Below are 20,072 nucleotides of genomic sequence, written 5' to 3' on the forward strand. Positions count from 1 at the left end.
ATATTTTCAATTGACATAACTTTTAACATCCTCTTGAAGTTCATGCTATGATATACCAATATTGAACCCCACTTTTCCCCGTTATTTACTGTGTTATGTTCCCCCACTTTATACCCTTCAACTCTCATTGTTTTTAATTATGAACTCAGAAAGCATATATAGAGAAATCTTTCCTCAGACTAGGTACTACGGCGAGGGCAGCAATTGCTTTTCCATGAGCGCCACGGCAGGAAATATATTGTGTCTTTTCTTTAAAAAAAAAGTGGCCAGATGTTTTTGAGTACGGATTACGAACATTAATTTTTGTAAAGAAACTGGCTTTTATTTTTAAAGTACCCTGAGTTTAATTTTGTCATCAGGTAGCTCCTGTTTGCACTTAGCTTGGAGTTATGGTGTATGCTATCACTAAAGAATGGAATTTCTGCTAAGCCAAGGGCATAAAGTTGTACTCTCGTTATTGTGGTTGTATAGTAAGGGCTCAGTGTGAGAGTGGCCAAACAATAAGCTGGGAGTTTAGGCGTTGAAAATGTTGTCACTGGTGATCTAGAATAGAGTCACAATTAGTCTGCATGGTCTGTTGTGTGCTTTTTAAGGCTGCTAAGATACCTCTCTCTATAACTCCACCTTTGTTCCCCTTTCATGGTGAATGCTGTCACCTTTGCTTTTTAAACAGGGTTAAAGCCCTAACTTGCCGGGCACTGGTGTTCAAATAATAACAAATACACTAATCACGGATAAGTAACAGGAGGTTTCTCCTTTGAGACTCTTAGTAAAGCCATTGGGGGTGCTCAGATTCTTGCAGGATTGGGCCCTCATATCTCACAAGGGAGCCCTGTTTATCTTTGGTTTGCAATACACAGCATGGGAAGTCTTTTGTGCAGGCATAAATGCAGGACTGGGGGAAGCCGACCTGCACTTACGCTATATTGGAGCTCCACGCTCAACACTCTCAGTTTCATGCCTCCTGCGTCATCTGACACAGGCCCTGTCTGTGATGTGGGGATGGGCACAGATTCACCTGGACAGCTTCACTGGTGGCTATATGAGAAGCAGCCAGCAGGACGTTTTATTAGCATCCATGAGTCACAGAAAGGCACCTGCATTATATCTCACAGCCAAGTGTCTGACATGGCAAGGAGGGGGAAATCACCCAAATAAAAACGAAGGCCCATCATACTTTTTCCCCTGAAATTACTTTTGAAATTTGTGTTGTGTCAGAGAAAAAAAACACAAATTCCGGGTCACAAGCATGTTTCCAAAATATCAGCACCCAGGCAGAAATGCTATCATCAAATTTTACACCCCAGACAGTAGGAGTTGACCATGAAAATTCAATGTCAATCTTAACTGTACCAGGTGAGTGGTGCTAAAATGAAACGGAGCAGTAGGCCTGCATTGCTAGTCATCTTATGTAACAGTACAGCAGAATCCATGTTAAAAATGCATGCATTTCTATCCTAGCCACTAGCGGTTTGCCTTAGTGAGTTAATTAACTGATGCCTTCTGCTTTTCCAGCTCACGATCACTACCTGATTGTTGGCACTGGTGGCATGTCTGTTTTTTTAACTGGAGTCCATGATCAACTAGAGCAGTGGTTCTCAACCAGGGGCCCAGGGGTCCCTGGGGGGCCATGGGCAGGTTTCAGGGGGTCCGCCAAGCATAGCTGCTATTAGACTCGCTAGGGCCCAGGGCAGAAAGTCAAAGCCTCACCATGCAGGATTGCAGCCCAGGGCCCCAGGCCCCATCACCCGGGGCTGAAGCCAAAGATTGAACAACTTAGCTTCGCAGTACCCCTTTGTAGTGTGGGGCCCTGGACAATTGCCCTGCTTGTACCCTTTAATGCTGGCTCTGGCTTTTATATGCAGAAAAACAGTTGTGGCCCAGCTGGGCCATGGAGTTTTTATAGCATGTTAGGGGGGCCTCAGAACGAAAAAAGTTGAGAACCCCAATCTATAGTTCAATGGCGAGCAGTGGCTTGAAAGATTACTCAGTGCAGCAGCATGCAGTGAAAGTACTAGATTTTTAAATTAAAATTAGAAAGAACATTTTTGTTTTAAATTGAATGACACACTGAGACAAAATTCCTATGAATTTTTAATTGTAAACCTCTGGGAAATCTGCGATCCCTGTAGATCCCAGACTATATGACTGTTGGTTATACGCTTCGCATGATGGCTTTATACTCTCTCTGATGTTCAACAAGTTTCAAAAACACTTCATACTTCTTGTCATAAAATCTGTGTAAAAAAAATTAAACAAATTTAAAGTTCTGAGGCGGTTTAAATACCCCACAATAGGCATGTTTACTCTAGCCAGGGAAGCACCAGAAGTGGTTTTGACTCAGTTATAAATGACAATTTTATTGGCAGTAGAGTGCTGTGTTTTGCCAGAGCTGACTTTTTACCCAGACAAGTGATTTCAAGTTATAATTATACCTTTTGGTTACCCTAAACCTAGCTTTGATTTTCAGCCACCCTCTCCTATGCAGAATTCTCTGCTGGTGTAAAAGAAGACAAGTCCATTGACTTTAATGGCATATTGTCCATTTACACCCACCAACAGAGAGAACTTAGCCCCAAGGGCCTAATCCTTTTCAAATATGACTAATGCCTCCCCTACATTTAGTCAAATCCTCCCTGCTCTTTGTGCTGTCTCATGCTAAGAGATACTGGTAACTCCTTGTTCCCCAGCTGCCAATGAAGGTGAGAGAAAGTAAGATTTTCACCCTACAAGCCTGGAGAAAATGAAAGCAGTGGCTGCATAACATACAATAATTTATAATTTCCCTCTAGCTGAAAAATGTTTTGCTTTCTCTGACTGTTCTTAAAATCTTGATTTGTGCTGCATTTTACCACAAACCTTTTCAGTTTCCCCTCAGCAACAGAGGGACATACACTTATTTCACTTGCTAAGCTGTATGAAAAATCAAACTTTGGATAGTACATGGACCTGAGTAGCTCCGAAGTGGGACAGTCTCTTAATTTATTTGTAGATGTTCTCATAGGCCAGCAGGTGGTGCTCACACACTTCTACTGCACATTCATCACCTGCTCTACAGAAACTGCTGTCCAGTTTAAGGCTACTGCTACCACAGTTCAGATTTAACCAGAACACAGTTTTAAGGGTTAGGCATTTTTACTCAATGGAATAGGTCAGAGCCTTCATGCTATGGTGAGGGATGCCTTAGAAATACATAGCTGGAAAGGAGCTATTCCAGTATAACATATACAGCACCATAATGCAGGTCCTTAACTAATTCAGCATCTCCAAAATGTGAGTGTCCTTGTCTTTCACCTCAAGACGGTTGTAGTATATGGAGATTATAATGCTAGTTTGTTAATCATTGGTAAAATTTTCAAGGAGCCTACATCAGTTCTGAAAATGGGGCCTAGACTCCTGAATCATTTAGGCACTTTTGAAAATTTTACCCCACGCCTTTTTATGCTTCGTTTGTGACATTTCCCTGCTAACATACAATGTAAATAGGGACACAGATGTTATTGCACTCAAACAGGGCTAGAAGCAGACAGGCATTTACTTTGGTTGAAGTGATTGCTTCACTCTCATAAGTGGATACTTAAAAATCAAGATTACCTTTTATCCCTGTGGTTTGGAAGCACGATTTTCCCGATTTTTCCCATTCTCTCCATGGCCTCCTGTTAAAAGATAAATACAAGCTGGAAATGCCTCCTTTAATTTAAAATACTTTTTGACAAGAACAAAGTTTTTCAAAAAACCAATTAGAACATTATTAATGTATTTTGTTTCAGGTTAACAGACCAGATGTCTTAAAATATGTTCAATCCCATTATAAAGCAGTCATGCGAACAAAGTACAGTACTATAGACTCTTCAATGAGGCAAAAATCAGTTCTTTTTTCTTACTAAGAGTCTGGGGAAGAGTGGACTATCTTCTATTATTTATGGTAACTGGAGGAAATGATACACACATCTCTGGGAAGCTGATTTCTCTAATAAAGTGGTATTTTAGAAGAGATCTCTTAATCCCTTTTCCGAAGTATCAATTCTCTGAAGCAAGGCAGGCCAAAGTGTGCTCCAGAAGCCAAATGTAACTCATGAAGTTCTGCAATGTAGCTCGCGGCTGCCCTCATCTTCTCATACTGAGCGGCAGCAGGCAGAGCTCCATCCTGATCTGGGTGAGGTCAAAGCAAAGCCAGGTTTGGAGACTCCTGAGTTCCTGAAAAGGGATCCTTGTGGGCAGTCATGCTGCAGTCAATAGGACTCCCTGCAGGTGTCAGGGTATGCGTGGAAGGATCGCTTTGCAGGATTGAGGACTAATTTTGCGGGACTCAACAAGTAGTCCCATTGGAGTTGGATGGATTCATCACCTCATGACTGAGGGAAACAAAAATGGCAGGGGCTGTACTATTTCATAGCACAGCATTAGAGCTACAGCCTACAGACAGTTCAATGTCAAAGAGCCAAAGAATCATATAGATCTAATCAGAAATCTGCAGGCTTTTTAATTTCCCTAGCAGGAGCCTAAATCTGCCCTCTTATTAGTGCCAGTAGTACAGTGCTCAGAGGGCCAGGTGGCCTACTGGTTAGTGCACCCAGTTTCCAGTCTCTTGTTTCCCGGGCAGAAGGGGGGCAGAGATGTCTGGCCCGTACCCCTAGGCCAAAGGCATCACAGTCTTTGTCCACCCTGGGACCTTGCTCTCAACCAGGTGTGGAAGGGGGACCTGGGCTGGGCCCTTCCTCTCCACCTGGTCCTGGCTCAGGGCCCTTTTGGGGAGCTGTACCAGCAGAATATATTTAGATCAAAACTATTTAGGCTCATCTCTGAGCCTACATATGCACACACACAAAGCAAGGTCAGCTTAGGTAGATACTAAACTAACTGAATCCGTAGAGAACACCTCAGAGGTGCCATTTCTGAGGAGATAATGCATTCTCTTCACATAGACACATGAGGGCTCAGAAACCACCACACACCAGCCAGGCTATGATCCTATAGGGAAGGTTTGATGTCCTTATTTGGTTAAAAAAAAAATTAACTCCAGATTTTATGTAAAAAAGGGCTACTTTCTCCCCTTATTTTCTGTTCTATAATAGGGGATATTAACTCAACCATTGCTTGGGATTACATAGCCTATATCTTACAAACTCTTTCATCAGTTTATTACAGAGGTTGTGTGGAATTTATAGTCTGTATTTGACATGAATAAACAGTAAGAAGACACTAAATAAAGAACCTTCTCTCTCTTATAATTTAGAACACTTTCCCTCTTAAATTAGCCCCCTCTGCTGCACAGTACAAATACACCACCATGGCAAAATGTAAGAGATTATACATTTTGTATCAACCTTGTTTGGATTACTATACAGTTTTGCATGTCTATCTGATTTGCATCCACAGGTCAACTGCAGGTGAATACTGAACCTGGAAAAGGAGGCTGCACTTTTGAAAACTCAGCCCCCAAAAGAAAAGCACAAGCAATTAACTCAGTGGAGTGACACTAGTCAAGAATTTGCCCCATGACTGCTCTTCCAGCTATACTATGACAAATGAGCACTAGGGAAATAGAAGCACAAGAGAGAAGGAATGAGCTGTACCAGTCATTATAGTTTTCTAGTCTTGTCTGTTTTCGGTCACAAATATTACACACACACACGTTCTCTGAGCTGCTATAGCCCTTGATCCCAGTCAGTATTTAAAAAAAATATGGGTTGCTCCTCTGGAAATGATCCAAGCTTTACCGATAAATATTTATGTAGACGGGTTTTAGTTTTAAGCTGTTATTCACTTAGTTATGGAGCTTTTCTGGTTTATTGGAGAGAACACCCACCCACCCACAGAAACCATAGTGAATTAACAGGGTTTTTTAAACTTTGTACTGAGCTGCATCACCGCCTGCCACCTTCCTTTACTGTGTGGTGTTTGTTTGGGCCTAGACCCTACATGAGCATCCTTTCGTGTGACCCTCTTTTAAATGGGACTCGGCACTGGCGCCAGGATCATGCTTGCAGATCCCAACACAGGACAGAGCTTTAGACTGTAAGCACTTTGCAGCAGGCATGGGTTTTCCCACGTCTGTAAAGAGCCCACGCATACTCTGAGGCAACATGGGCTCATTCCAGCTCTCACTGAAGTCAGGGGGAGTCTTTCCATCGAGTTCACTATGAGCTGGATTGGGCCCTGTGTGAGAAAGTAACTCATACTAATGTGCAAATCTCAGACCGATTGGGATAAACACCCTAAAGTTACAATCCTTCTCCAAAGTTTGAGGTCTCCCTTTTTCCTCAGAGTTGAGTTTCCCTCTTCCCTTCCCATGACTTCCCCTATTTTTAAATAGGCCAGTTTCAGCCTGAGGAGCGCTGGAAGCTTCTCCAAGGGGGCTGGAACAATTTGTATAGTGGGGGTGCTGAGAGCCATTGAATTAAACTGTAAACCCGGCATATAATGGAAACCACTTCAAGCCAGGGGGTGCGGCAGCACCACCAGTTCCAGCACCCATGGGCATCTCTGCTGCTTTCTGAGCACAAGCAGCTTTAAATTGAACGTGTGGCTGTATGATCCCTTTGGGCTTGGGTGGGGAGTCAGAGAGCAGGATGGAGTCCTTATTGAAGAAACCTGAAAACAGGTTCTGGCTGCAGTTTAGTTTTCTGAACTGATTCACCCACCCTGACAATACATTTCTTATGTTTTGAAAAACACAAAGGAAGCTGGCACCCAAGCTATCTTTTGAGTCTATCAGGCAAATACTTTTGTATTTTTAAATACATCAGAGTCACATTAATCAATATTTAGGTTTGTTAGAGATTTATATATAGTGTGAACTGATCACGGTCATCGTGACAACAGAGCAAAGAGAGTTAAAAATGGGTCAGCAATTTTCAAATAACAATTCACCCATTTTAGGGTGCTCAAAATATCCCAAGTGATTACTTACTATAATTTCTTTTTCTCTCTCTCTTTTTGTATTTCAATGATTTTTTTGTTTAAAGTCAGCTTGGCCATTGTTAATTTGACCAAAAACCTTACTCCCAGAAGAGATGTTATTCAGCAATTTTGAAAAAAAAGAAAAAAAAAGAAAAAAAACACTGAAAATATGAATTTATAATGAAAACAGAAACAAAGGAAGATTAGAATTGCCCTACTGAATTAATTAAATGGTCAATCTAGTCCAGTATCCTGTCTCCAACACAGCCTTAAATATAGTAAATTCATAGTACTGCTGTTCAGAAATAGTTTATTTGAGGTTTACATCCAAATCCATAATGCCAGTCACCAAGAATTGTGCGTTCTTAATTTGAATGATGATATAACTTCTTTGTTTGCCAGTCTAGACTGTACAATGAATACAGTGATTTAAACACAATGAATTCTCTCTTAAAACAAAATATTTTGTAAAATTGCTTTTTAATCATTTCTTTCTTTCCATAAAAGCTACACTATAAATAAACCATGAAAGTTCACATTTGATCATTATTTCTAAAGGCTGGGCAAGAGGCAAGTGAAGGGTTTTTGCAGAAAAAAATAGAGGCACTGTGGTGCATAAATAAAAGAATGCATTCATGATTACTAACCTTTTGTTATAGTGTCAAAGCTGAGACAGATACAAGCCAGTAAACAACCTGCTTACCAATGAGAAATGTAGCAGAATGGGAATACCCACTTCTGTATGTGGATAGGAGATAAACAGGGCTAGTGAACACAATTCTCTAAACTCCAGTAATGTTTCACAGGAGGACACGGAACTACAGTTCTAACAGAGAACTGTTATTCCGAACACAGGCAGATTTAGGCACTGACTAGACAGCTGCCACCTAGGGCCCAACATTTCAGAGGGGGCCCCATGACCCTGGGAGAAGTTCTACTTCAAGAAGAAGTCATCTAGCTCAAAGATCCCAAACTCTGGGAGCTCATCCTCAGAGTACAAGATGCATAAGGAGGTTGTTGGGTAGGAAGACAAGTTTCCCTGTTCTGATGAGGGGAAGGGGAAAACAAGTTCCCCTTGGGGGAGGGATAGCTCAGTGGTTTGAGCATTGGCCTGCTAAATGCAGTGTTGTGAGTTCAATCCTTGAGGGGGCCATTTAGGGATCTGGGCAAAAATTGGGGATTGGTCCTGCTTTGAGCAGGGGGTGGACTAGATGATCTCCTGAAGTCCCTTCCAACCCTGATATTCTATGATCTACAGTGTTGTGCTGAATAATACCAGTAATGCCCATTTGTATTCAGAGGTCTAAAGTGTATCTAGCAATACTATTTCTAGAGCAAACTCATTCTGTAGTGACCAATGATTGAGCTGAATTTCTTCTCTAAGCATGGTCCATGGGCAGAGTTATACACTTAGGACTACATACTGCCCTCAATACACAGCAGATCACCCCATAATGTCAATGTGAGGTTTGCTGGGTGCATGAAACCAGTCTTCTTCCAAATTATTCATCAATGAAGTATCTAAATGATAAACCATTTGTAGAAGTGATTTACACAAACAAGGGCATATATTATTCAAACTGCTTATTTCGAACCTGGCCAAGGACTTGAAAACCTACAGGTGGAGCAGAATTGTCCATTGGTCCCATAACACCAATTTCCAGAGAAAACACTATTTTAATATAATAGATAAAACATGAAGCAAATTCCAAATTCTGCCCATTTAAAAATGGAAGGAAAGCGAAAAAAAAAAATCTTTTCAAATCTAAGATGTAATAGGATGTAACTCAGCAAGGCTCTATACACGTTGGGTAACATTTTGAAAAACACCTAAGTGAGTGAGGAGCCTAAGTCTAAATTTTCAAAGCTGACTTAGGTTACATCTAGACTGCGATAAAAGACATACTGGTTTGGACCAGCTGACTCAGGTCAGCCACGGGACTTTTGCTGGAGTGTAGACATACCCTTAGGCACTATGGGCTAGATCCACAGGGGGATTTAACTGCCACTTTAAATGCCTAAGTCCAAAATTTAAAATGCTTGCTCAGCTACTGCCTCACCTGTAGGCACCTAAATTCCCCTGGCATCTAACTTTTCACTAGTAAAGTCCCCTACATTTCTGCTACTGGGCATGCACAAGGCCACCTAAATCCTGATGCTGCCAACTTTCTCAAAGTCTAAGCACCAGCAGGATCCACAAAGGTGGATTTCCCCTGCCTCTCTTGCCCGCTGGACCAGATCTGTTAGGTGTTCTCAGGGTTGACCTAAGAGTATACCTATCAGATCAGACTCCACATAAAGCAAGAGTGGTGGGTCGGCCCCCTTACACCCTATAGTCCAGTGTTTAGAGTACTCAGCCAGGATGTGGGGATACATCAGAGCAGGGACTGGAACATGGGTCTCCCAGGGGAGTGCCCTAATTGTTGAGCCGGAGAGTCATAAGAACACAGCCATAATGGGTCTCCAACAGTGGCCTGTACCAGAGCTTCAGGGAGAGTGTACAGAACAGAGCAGTTTGAGGTACCCACCCCTGTCTTCTGGCAATTGGAGGTTTAGGGTCACCTCGAGAATGGGGTTGCATCTGTGACTATGTCGGCATCCGTGACTATGTTGGCTAACAGCCATTGGTGGACCTATCCTCCATGAACTTATCTAGCTCTTTTTTTAACTCAGTTATAATTTTGGCCTTCACAGCATGCCACAGCAATGAGTTCCACAGGTTGCCTGTGCATTGTGTGAATAAATACTTCCTGTTGTTTGTAATAAACCTGCACCATAGTCTCTGCACACACTCCCTGCAGAAACATTTATTGAGGGGAAAGAGTAATTTTGTAATGCTGATGGTTAGGAACTACTTTAAAATTGTCCTTGTAAGAATTCTAAGCAACCTGCTTTTGTTTAGGGATCAGTTTGTTTGACAGATTAGTGATCCAGACTGTGTATTATCTGTGCTTATAGGACTCAAATAAACATATTTATGTAACACTTCCTTATCTGAGCATTGCTTCCTGGTGGCATACATGAAGAAAGTATGTGATGGACTGTCCACTATATCAGCGCTAGTCTCCTTTTTTCTCAAAGTTGTTTGGGTTATAGGGCCAGATCTTGCAGAGTATATAAAGCCTAAAGTCCAGAACTCAATTCCCTGTGGCATTTGGATTGTAGCAAGCCAAGTTTCAAATCATGTTATGTATAAATATTAGAGCTACACCAAAATTTCAAACTTAAGACCAAAGTGTGAAATTTGGCTTTTTATTGGTTTAGTGGAAAGCTGGAAAGTTTCACACAGTCCCCTTGTTCTGTTGTGTGTTTGTAACCCTAAGACCTCAGGAATCTTTGGTTGTGAATGTGTGTGCTTGCAAGTAAGAGTCAGAGGAGGCAATGGGTAGGTAGGGGAATAGATCTAAAGGATGGGTAGTTAAGTGGTTAAGGAACTAGCCTTCAGAGACTTTTCATGTCTCTGCTCTGCCACAGATTTCCTGTGTGAACTTGGGCAAGTCACTTAGCCTCTTTGTGCCTTGGTTCCCCAACCTCCAATGTGGACAACAGCACTTCCTTACCTCAGAGGGATATTGGGAGGAGAAATGCATTGAAAACTGTGAGACAAGGTGGGTGAGGTAATATCTCTTATTGGACCAACTTCTGTTGGTGAGAAAGACAAGCTTTCGAGCTGCGCACAGCTCTTCTTCAGGTCTGGGAAAGGTATTCAGGGTGTCATAGCTAAATACGAGGTCGAACAGATACTTTGGTACAAGTAGTTAGCACATATTCTAAGGGACCATTCAAAGTGAAGTCCGGGACCGACACAGCTACAACAACGCTGCATACATCAATTAAAGATTGTGAGGCACTGTGGTGATGGGGGCCATATAATAGGTTAGATAGAGGAGGAAAAGGTTTTCTCAGCTGTTAGGAAAGAAGGAAACATGAGCCAAAAAGTATTATACCATTAAAAAAACCAACCAAGTTTGCTTGGGAAAGGTGATATTAGGAGTTAAGTGGGGCCTGGTTCATAGACCTCATATGGGCCTTCCATACCAAGGAAGGATGGTTTTGTGCTTAAGACACTGGACTGGGATACATGAGAACTGCCATGGACTCCTTGTGTGACCTTCGGTACGTAATTTAATCTTTCTGTGCCTTAGTTGCCCATCTGTAAAATAGACAGCCGGGGCACAGAACCTTTTCTTTCCCCCTAACCCTCGTTTGTCTTGTCTAGGGCAGTGGCTCTCAACCTTTCCAGACGAGTGTACCCCTTTCAGGAGTCTGATTTGTCTTGCGTACCCCCAAGTTTTACCTCACTTAAAAACTACTTGCTTACAAATCAGACATCAAAGTACAAAAGTGTTACAACACGCTCTTACTGAAAAATTGCTGACTTTCTCATTTTTACCTTATAATTATAAAATAAATCAACTGGAATATAAACAGTGTACTTACATTTCCTTGTGTAGTATACAGAGCAGTATAAGCAAGCCATTATCTGTATAAAATTTTAGTTTGTACTGACTTCACTGGTGCTTTTTATGTAGCCTGTTGTAAAACTAGCCAAATATCTAGATCAGTTGATGTACCCCTTGGAAGCCTTCTGCATACCCCCAGGCGTATGTGTACCCCTGATTGAGAATCACTAGTCTAATGTATGTCTACACTGCAATTAAAAACCTGCGGTTGGCCCTTGCCAGCTGACTCGGGCTAAGGGGCTTTAGTTGTGGTGCAGATATTTGGGCTTGGGCTGGAGCCCAAGCTCTAGTAACCTGCAGGGTGGGAGGGTCCCAGAGCTCAGGCTGCAACCCAAGATAGAATGTCTACACTGCAACTAAATGGCCCCATATCCATAGATGCCAACTCCATGGGTGCTCCAGGGCACCCACCGGTAGCCCCCTTATCAGCTTCCTCTCACCCCCCGGTAGCTCCCGCCCACCAGCAGGCCCGCGGATCAGCACCTCCTGCCCGCCGCAATCAGCTGTTTTGCGGCGTGCAGGAGGCTGGGAGGGAGGAGTGAGGATATGGCGCGCTCGGGGGAGGGGGCAGAACTGGGTAGGAAGAGGTGGAGTGGGGGTGGAGCAGGGGCGGGAAGAGGTGGGGGGTGGGGCCTTGGGGGAAGGAGTGGAATGGGAGTGGGGCCTGGGGCAGAGCTGGGGGTTGAGCACCCCTCCGCATATTGGAAAGTCGGCACCTGGGCCCATATCCTGAGCAACCACAAGCCCGAATCAGCTGGCATGGGCCAGCCGTGGATTTTTAATTGCGGTGTAGACGTACGCTTAGCCTGTAAACTCTTCAGGGCAGGGACTGTCTCTCCCTATGTGTCTGTACTAGGCCTGGCCCAATGAGGCCTCGATCTTAGCTGGAGCCTCAAAGCATTACAATAATACAAATAAATATTACACTATACGTGGGTGAATTTCACCCTAAACAAGAAGAGGCAAGAACAGATGCACAAATGGTACCGGGCAGCAGCAAAGGCAAATGCAGAAATGGCCATAGTACTAATCAACTCCTCTTCCTAAGCACTTCGCTACCCCCTGATTCAATGACTAGCACCAATGCGACCCACCCACCATTGCGCAGTCTCCCAAGGAACCTGCTCTTTCCCCAGACGGGGCGAGTAGATGGACAAAGCCAGAAGAGGAGCAGCCGTGGCAGTGCAGCTGCTGCCGAGGGTGACTGTCTGATTTCGTGCAGGCTCTGATGTTAATCAGTTATTCAGGAGGTCAAATTTAGAATGGGACTGAGGGTCGACGCTCATTGTCACATCATCTATCAGCTGGGAAATATGTTAGGGTCTAAGTACTGGCCACACTGTTACTAATTTTAGGTTGTTTTGTTGTTGATTCGACTCCGTGCATTTCTGTGACCCCCTAAGTTGCCTGTGACTAACAAATCATTAAGCAGCTGGCTTTGTGGGAGCTTTATAGCTGGCACCTCACCATGCCCACAGCAGGTCAGATGCCAGTTTGACCGTTTAGGGGTGGTTTCAGTTTACATAGGCAGTGGGAGCAGCCCAACAGTTAAACTCTTGTTTCAGTTTCAAGGATTGTTGGCATTGGGTGCAGTGACTCAGTTGTCTGTGAGCAGTGCATCAGCAGTCCTTACCCCTACGCTGGGGTTCAGCAGTCCTTGCCCTGGCATGAGTGTGTATAGCTATCCATATACACATGCGTATGGAGTAATTGTGTCACCCACTGCTGAAATGTAGCTGCTTCTGGGGTGGAACAAAGCAGCTATGTAACAGCACACAGCAGCACTACCGGAATATTTTAGGAGAGAAAGTGAAGAATACTGTATTTAACTGAAACTGCAGAGGAATATATGCGAACATGTCCCAGACTTGAATGTCTTGTGTTGTTTGGCAATATGGTCGAATGGCAAGGACACCAGCCTCAAAGTCAAGCAACCAAGTGCTAGTCCAGGCTCTGTCACTAACCAGTTGTGTGACCTTGGTCAATTCACTTAATCTCTGGGTTTCTCTCACCCAAAAAATGTAGGCCCTGTGGAGCAGGTGTGTTGGATTGGGACCTCTGGATTCTAGACTAACATTTTGTATATATATGAGGACCGAAGCTAAGGAAAGAGCAGCAGGCATCTTCTGGGGAAGACAGAATATGGGGTGGGAGAAAGAGATTAAGAAATTGGCACCTCCTCACTTGGCTATGGATTTGACACAGTATTTTGCCACTGCAGGGAAGGTGCAGGATGCAGGTTTATTCAACTGATTTCTTGTCACGTTCATGCTGCGCATACAGCTTTCCTCACCTTTAGTTCAAACTTTTATTTGCCATCTGGCAACTGTAGTTTTTAATTTTATTTTTGCATCTGTATGTGCTTTATGAGCAGGACAGGGTTTGGTCAATTCATTCCATATGTTCGTTTACTCTTATAACATTTTTTGGCTCTAACCAATCTACAGACATGCCTCCCTTAACCCAGTCCCCACACAGTGTCTTCCAACCACGGTCCTGGGGTATCCAGCTGGGATTTAGTCACGAGAACAATTTCTGAAGCCATTTTGCTTCACCATTATTGCATTAAGAAAACTGTCACATTTTCAATAGTTCCTAGTTCTCTGTGTAAATGCAGCCAATTATTCATTTACATCTTTCCAACACCAGCTCAGTGGACTTGACTTTACCTCCTCCCATTTCAAGTACATTCTTCACTATACTCCAGCGGCTACATGGAGGTTAATGTGTGAAATCCCAGTTGTAAGTTTTGATTTGTGATTTTTTCTTTTCTAGTTACAGTTGCTTGAGAAATGCCAGAAAGCACGTGAGAGTATCCAAGGAACAAGATCACCATCTATACAGACTGGGTTGTATTAAGGGAATTAAGCTGGATAGTTGCTCATATAAAAAATAGAGGCTTTTAAAATGTCTTCTGTTATTATAAATAAGGATAAGAGTGAGAGGTCAAAACTGAGAGAGTAGGCCTGCATGAAATTATCAACAGATCTCTGTGTGGCAATCCTACCGACATCTTTGTAAATGAAAAAAGTCAAAGCTCACTTAATATCAACTTTAGCTAGCATAGCGTCATCAGGTGAAGTATGCTGCTTTTTGAGGGTGCTAGAGGTAGAACCCCGAAGAGTTATAGTCTGGAAAATCAGTTAGTTTGGAATTTAGACCTGGGATGCAGGACTATCTTATCCTTGTGAAGCGCAGCAGAAGGAAGTCAACCATCCAGGTCTGTAGCTCACTCAATTTCCTTGCTGATGTTATAATCACGATAAAGACAATTCTTTGGGGATAGAAGGAGTACTCCCCCAGTTCTGTAAACACTGAATTCTGGTTCCCAGATGGAGCCTATTCTCAAAATGAGGAACATACATAAGTAAGATATTTTAGAAACATTTTGACTGCTGAATGACTGCTGAAGCTTCACCTGGCAGATGGAAGGGTGATACTGCTGCCAAATGCACTCTGATGGAGGCAACAGAGAATCCTGTCCTTTTAAAGGTAAGTACAGAGACCAGAACATTGTGATTCATGTTGACCAAGGTGACAAATAAGTAGCCAGAGAGCACACTGACCTCTTCCACACAGAGTAACACTGCCTCTTTGACACCATGCAAAACTGCTACAGCATGTCCTTTGGAGAAAGGCTGCCCTATGCCTCGTGACCAAATGAGCCAGTGAATGGAGCCCTTGTGCCTGTTCACAAACTAGGGTCAAATAGATTTTGATTTTTGACAAGTTTATTCATTATTTGTAATTATCCAAATATCTAATACAACTATATTCAGCATACGCCTGTTTCACAGACTATCTTGCTTTGACTGTTAGTGTTATTAGTTAGATTGCATTGTGCCCAAAATGTGCTAGGTTCTTTCCAAACACAGAAAAAAAAAAAAGAGCATACCATCTAACCTTACATTTAAGCTCATGTGTAGCCCCATTGACATAAGCACAAACTTAAATGCTTTGCTAACTTGGGGACTCATCCCGCAAGTGCAAGGGAGAGACTGTCTTCTCCAGCCCATCTCATTTGAGTGTCCTTACACCCCTCCCTGCTGGCATGCCACTCCCTCCCTTGACATAAATAGGTAGCTCACTCAGTAATTAAAGGTTTCAGAGTAACAGCCGTGTTAGTCTGTATTCGTAAAAAGAAAAGGAGTACTTGTGGCACCTTAGAGACTAACCAGTTTATTTGAGCATGAGCTTTCGTGAGCTACAGCTCACTTCATCGGATGCATAGCATATCGTGGAAACTGCAGAAGACATTATATACACACAGAGACCATGAAACAAAACTTCCTCCCACCCCACTCTCCTGCTGGTAACAGCTTATCTAAAGTGATCATCAAGTAGAGCCATTTCCAGCACAAATCCAGGTTTTCTCACCCTTCCCCCCCCCCCCCCCCACACACACACATACAAACTCACTCTCCTGCTGGTAATAGCCCATCCCTCTTTGAAACCTCTAATCAGTAATTAAACAAATAACTGAAGGCTAGATTGGGACTTAATGATCCGCCTGCAGTAGGGGGCAGAATACTGATGTGCTGCCTCTGAAGCAGTCCGGGAGGGAGACTGTGACTTGCAGTTGCAGTCTCCCTTCTGGTCTCCCTGCTGCTATAGGGAAGGAGTATACACTACACTAGGTCTGTACCTGGCACTGTGTGTGCTCTGTGATGCACTAGCACAGCTGTGTTGCTGGAGGGTTAGGCTGAAGCAAAGGCTGGGTGTGTGCACCACCCACTTGCCCAGGAAGGGACCATAGTGGCTTTGTGGAGCCTGTTCTCCCTCCTGTGTTGCTATGTAAAGTGGGCAGATGGAGCAGAGGTGTCGGGGGCATCCCCTTACGTCCCTGCACCAGCTAAGTCACAATTCGTTAGTTTCTTGTAGACTTACTGGAAGATATGGGTCTTCAGGAGGGAGGACATTGTCATAGCCAAGTGGACCACCTCAGGAAGGAGATTCCACTGCAGTGGGGGAGTCTGGGAAAAAAGCACATAATGCTTAAGGGAGATGCAGCCACAAAGCACCTCAAAGCTGGTGGTGCAAAGGGTAGCAAGTATGACACAGTCAGAGAGTTATGTAGAGCCTCTTCTGACCTCCTTCTCAGGCTTTTCTACTAAGGAAGCAGGTGTTCCTCAGTGGGATACACCCTTATTCCTACTGTTAGTTCTCTTGCCAGCTCCTTCCTCTTACTGACAAGGGCTCCTCGGAATCTGGAAGGCTGCAGGTTTGTGATGTGCCTTTGGGCTGTGACAAGGCTGTTGTGTCTCTGTTTCTGCATGTCACTGATCTGCTTCCCTTTCATCTTTGCTCACCCTGATTGTCTATTGGACAAGTTCCCCCTTGCTCACAGGGCAGCCCGCCGTGCTGACCCGTTTATGTTATTTACATGGGGAAAGGCTCGGCTTGTATTCAGAAATGCAGCACGAGGAGCTTTGCAGGTGCTGCTGGGGTAAGGAGAATACATCATGCACATTCCAAAGATTGTCGAACTGAATCCAGCCATTCTGAAACGAGAATAAAATTTAAGGAAACTCCTTATGGTCTACTGCTCTTTCAAGATGTGAACGTGTCCAGTTCTGCTCCCCTGACTATTATAAATGCTGGCTTGTATCTCTTAGAGAGAGCCTGCCAAAGGGAAATATAGCTCTCTCTGTTATTAAAACCTCTGTGTAGCTTACAGTGTCTTTTTGTATTTCAATAGTCTTTCATGCTGCAGAAAAAGAATGTGGCAAGTCAACTTTTTGGATCATATTTGGAAGAAGCTAGCCATCCTTCTCAAAAAATGTCAAAACCTCCCATGCCCTTTACCTTAGCTGTCAATCAGGCTTGACATTTTTTTATATATGAAACAAAACTGATGACTATTAATCTCCACCTGTCCTAGAGCCACAAAAGAATCTTTGATTTCGGTAATATTACATAACTTGTCTTACTAGCAAACTTAAACGTGCCGCATGGTTTTGCCCGTCGGAATTTTAAAAGGTATGAGGTATCTCTTTCCTAATGAGACCTTTAAGGGTATGTCTATATTGCAATAAAACAGCTGACCGCAGTGTGGGCCTGGGTCAGCTGACTAAGACTCACGGGGCTCGGGTTGCAGGGCTATAAAACTGCAGAGTAGATATTTGGGCTCAGGCTGAAGTGTGGCTGTGGGACCCTCCCCCTGCTTGTAGGGTCTCAGACCCAGGCTCCAGCCTAAGCCCAAATGTTTACACTGAAATTTTATAACCCCCCCAGCCTGAGCACCATGAGTCTGAGTCAGTCTAGCCTGGCCAGCCGTGGGTGTAGATATGCCCTGAGAGCGCATTAGTTTTAATTTGGTAAAGAGAGAAAGAGCAGATTTTGTAACGGACTGTGTCCAAAACAATACACAGTTCTGTCTGAAAACATACACGTCAGAATTAAAAGTGCAGTTAGCGTGTAAGTGAGTCATCAAGTGGTTGCAGGATTTGGCTGGCTTGCGGCTGAGATCTAATATAGCACCATCCTGGCTCAGGGGTTATCTTTAAAGTTTAAACCCTGCAGAAGGAAGATCAGTAGGCAGGACCCTTCGATTCGGGCTGGGTTTGTATTTTTTGAAGTTGTTCCCTTAACGCTGGGCAGAGGTGAACCATTTCCTATCTCTCCCCAACCCCCAGATCTGTCCATAGAGGTAATTTCCTTCACTGAAAACCCAGGCTACTCTCCTTTCCTCTTTTTATAAGGTCCTTTACTGTCCCAGCCACTTCCTGTTTTGCTAAGAGCACATAATTAGCCTGGTCTCCATGCTGGCAGCTAGAGTATTACTTATGGGCTGAAGCCTATTCCATTCTTTCAATCTAGTAAGGCATTTTAACCCTGTTCTGTCAAATCTCATGTCAGGTATATAAAGCTCTTCATAGAGCAGTTCTAGTGAACTAAGGATGGGAGCAGGTGACATCAACTCCTGAGTTCTAATCCTTCCTGTGCCAGTTACACCCTTTGTGGCCCTGGATAAATCATTTCAGCTGTCTGTGCCTCGGTTTCCCCTTGTGTAAAAGGGGAATTAAAACACTCACCTCACTTTGCTATTAAGGGGATTAATTCCTTGTAGGGAGATTTGATGCTCAGTGAGAGTCAGCACAAATACAGCATCAGGCATAAAGCACAAAGCTAGAGCGACTGAAGAAAAAACAGATCCTGCCTTAAACTTCAACTGATTCTAAGAGGGGAATTACACTGCAGCTGAGTATGTTGTTCCTGGTCTGTGGATAAACAGTGTAATTCAGGCCCCAATCCTGCAAAGACTTGCACACGTACTTAACCTTATATCTTAATGGACCATTGAAACCAAAAGAACTGCTCTTGGGAGTAAAGATAAACGTACGTGTAGATGATAGCAGGATCATAGTTCTCCTCTGTATGGAATTCACCTTTAGAAATGATTGAAAATGAACATCATCATCTTGCTGAGATATAAGCAGAGATTGGTGTAAAAATCCATATTGCTTACAGCAGTCCAAAGCGAGTGTTACTCAAAATGAGTCTAACAGGTGCCGAAGGTATGTCAATGCTTAGCACTTCAAGTACGAACATATTTACAGTTTTCAATCTCCTCCTTAATGCTTATTTGTCATTTCAGGATTAATACTTCTTTTATAAGACTAGTCAATTGAACAAATACTGCACTGGCTCTAAATCCCAGATTTGTTTCGATTTCCCATTAGCAGCTATTTTGTACTGTGGAAATTGTTTAATGCAGTGAATCTAAAAAATAGCTAGTTTTAATTTAAAGATATTTCTGAGGCTCTGCCAAGATTGGAATGGGGAAGGGAAATTTACACAGCCCTCTTTGAGGGAAGCTTTCCTGCTTGATAATTTTTCCAAAAATATGTTCCTCTTATTCTAACTTTGTTCTTTTTTCTTGGTCTTTGGGTTATTTTGAGTAGATTTATATAAAAATTTGGTTAGATTAATAATTATTGCAACTAAGCTGTTCCATCTTTTCCCTTGTATGTCAAAAACATGGTAGAACCGCCCCTTCTTCCCCCTCCAGACACACACACACCCCACAACTGGAACTACTAGGGACATGTAAACGTGAAAATTGTCAGTCGTTTCATTTTACAGGAGTAGAAGGAATGCAGGCCCTTCTACAGTCTAGTAATTTAATTTAAACACAAATACAACCCAGCCATGCAAGGGGAAGGATACAGTGAGAACAAGGCATTCTGGTCATCCAGCTGTATGTTTTATGGTTCTTTCATCTAGTTGCTGGGATGTCATAAAACAGCTTCAGATACGAACCCAAAAGGCTCAGTGCTTCTAGGTATAACTGCTGCGGCAGCACTGGTTGTTCTGACTGTGCCAAATACTGGACCCATTGTAGTCAGTGGGAGGTTCTGGTCTGATTTTCAGAGGTCACTTCTCAATGATGTCCAATGGAGTTCTGAGTGCTCAGCACTTTGGAAAAATGAGGCCTCTTATTTTAGTGCCTAAATGTGGCTTTAGGTGCCTAATCTTAGGTACCCAAGTTTGAAAATCTTGGCTTAGGCATGGCCTTTGGAGTTCTGGGGAATGGCCAGTGCAGCCATCAGCTGGACACTCTGCTTTAAAGCTAAGGTTTGATGTCTCTATACTCTCCCCTAATCAACAGGGACACTGCATATTGTGCAAATATTTCACTGTTACACTGTAGTCCACTTCACTGTAAATACATTCTGAAGTGTTTAAAAATGTTGTAAATATAAA

At 43.2% G+C, this 20,072-nt stretch overlaps 1 protein-coding gene across 9 annotated transcripts in view; it reads right to left on the minus strand.

Annotated features, from left to right (window-relative positions):
* Positions 1–2,081: 2,081 nt before the first annotated feature.
* FGGY (FGGY carbohydrate kinase domain containing) overlaps positions 2,082–20,072 on the minus strand; it is a 350,907-nt gene continuing 332,916 nt past the window's right edge. For 5 of the 9 annotated variants that reach the window (XM_043520798.1, XM_043520800.1, XM_043520803.1 and 2 more), the window contains 3 exons: positions 16,254–16,339; positions 3,595–3,656; positions 2,082–2,237 (listed from right to left, as the gene is read on the minus strand). In XM_043520798.1, the coding sequence (XP_043376733.1) occupies positions 2,206–2,237; positions 3,595–3,656; positions 16,254–16,339 (180 nt within the window). In that variant the 3' untranslated portion in view covers positions 2,082–2,205. The other 4 variants (XM_043520801.1, XM_007059048.4, XM_037907169.2 and 1 more) reach the window with 2 other exon arrangements.

Source organism: Chelonia mydas, chromosome 8, assembly GCF_015237465.2.
Source record: "Chelonia mydas isolate rCheMyd1 chromosome 8, rCheMyd1.pri.v2, whole genome shotgun sequence".
Classification (NCBI taxonomy): Eukaryota; Metazoa; Chordata; order Testudines; family Cheloniidae; genus Chelonia; species Chelonia mydas.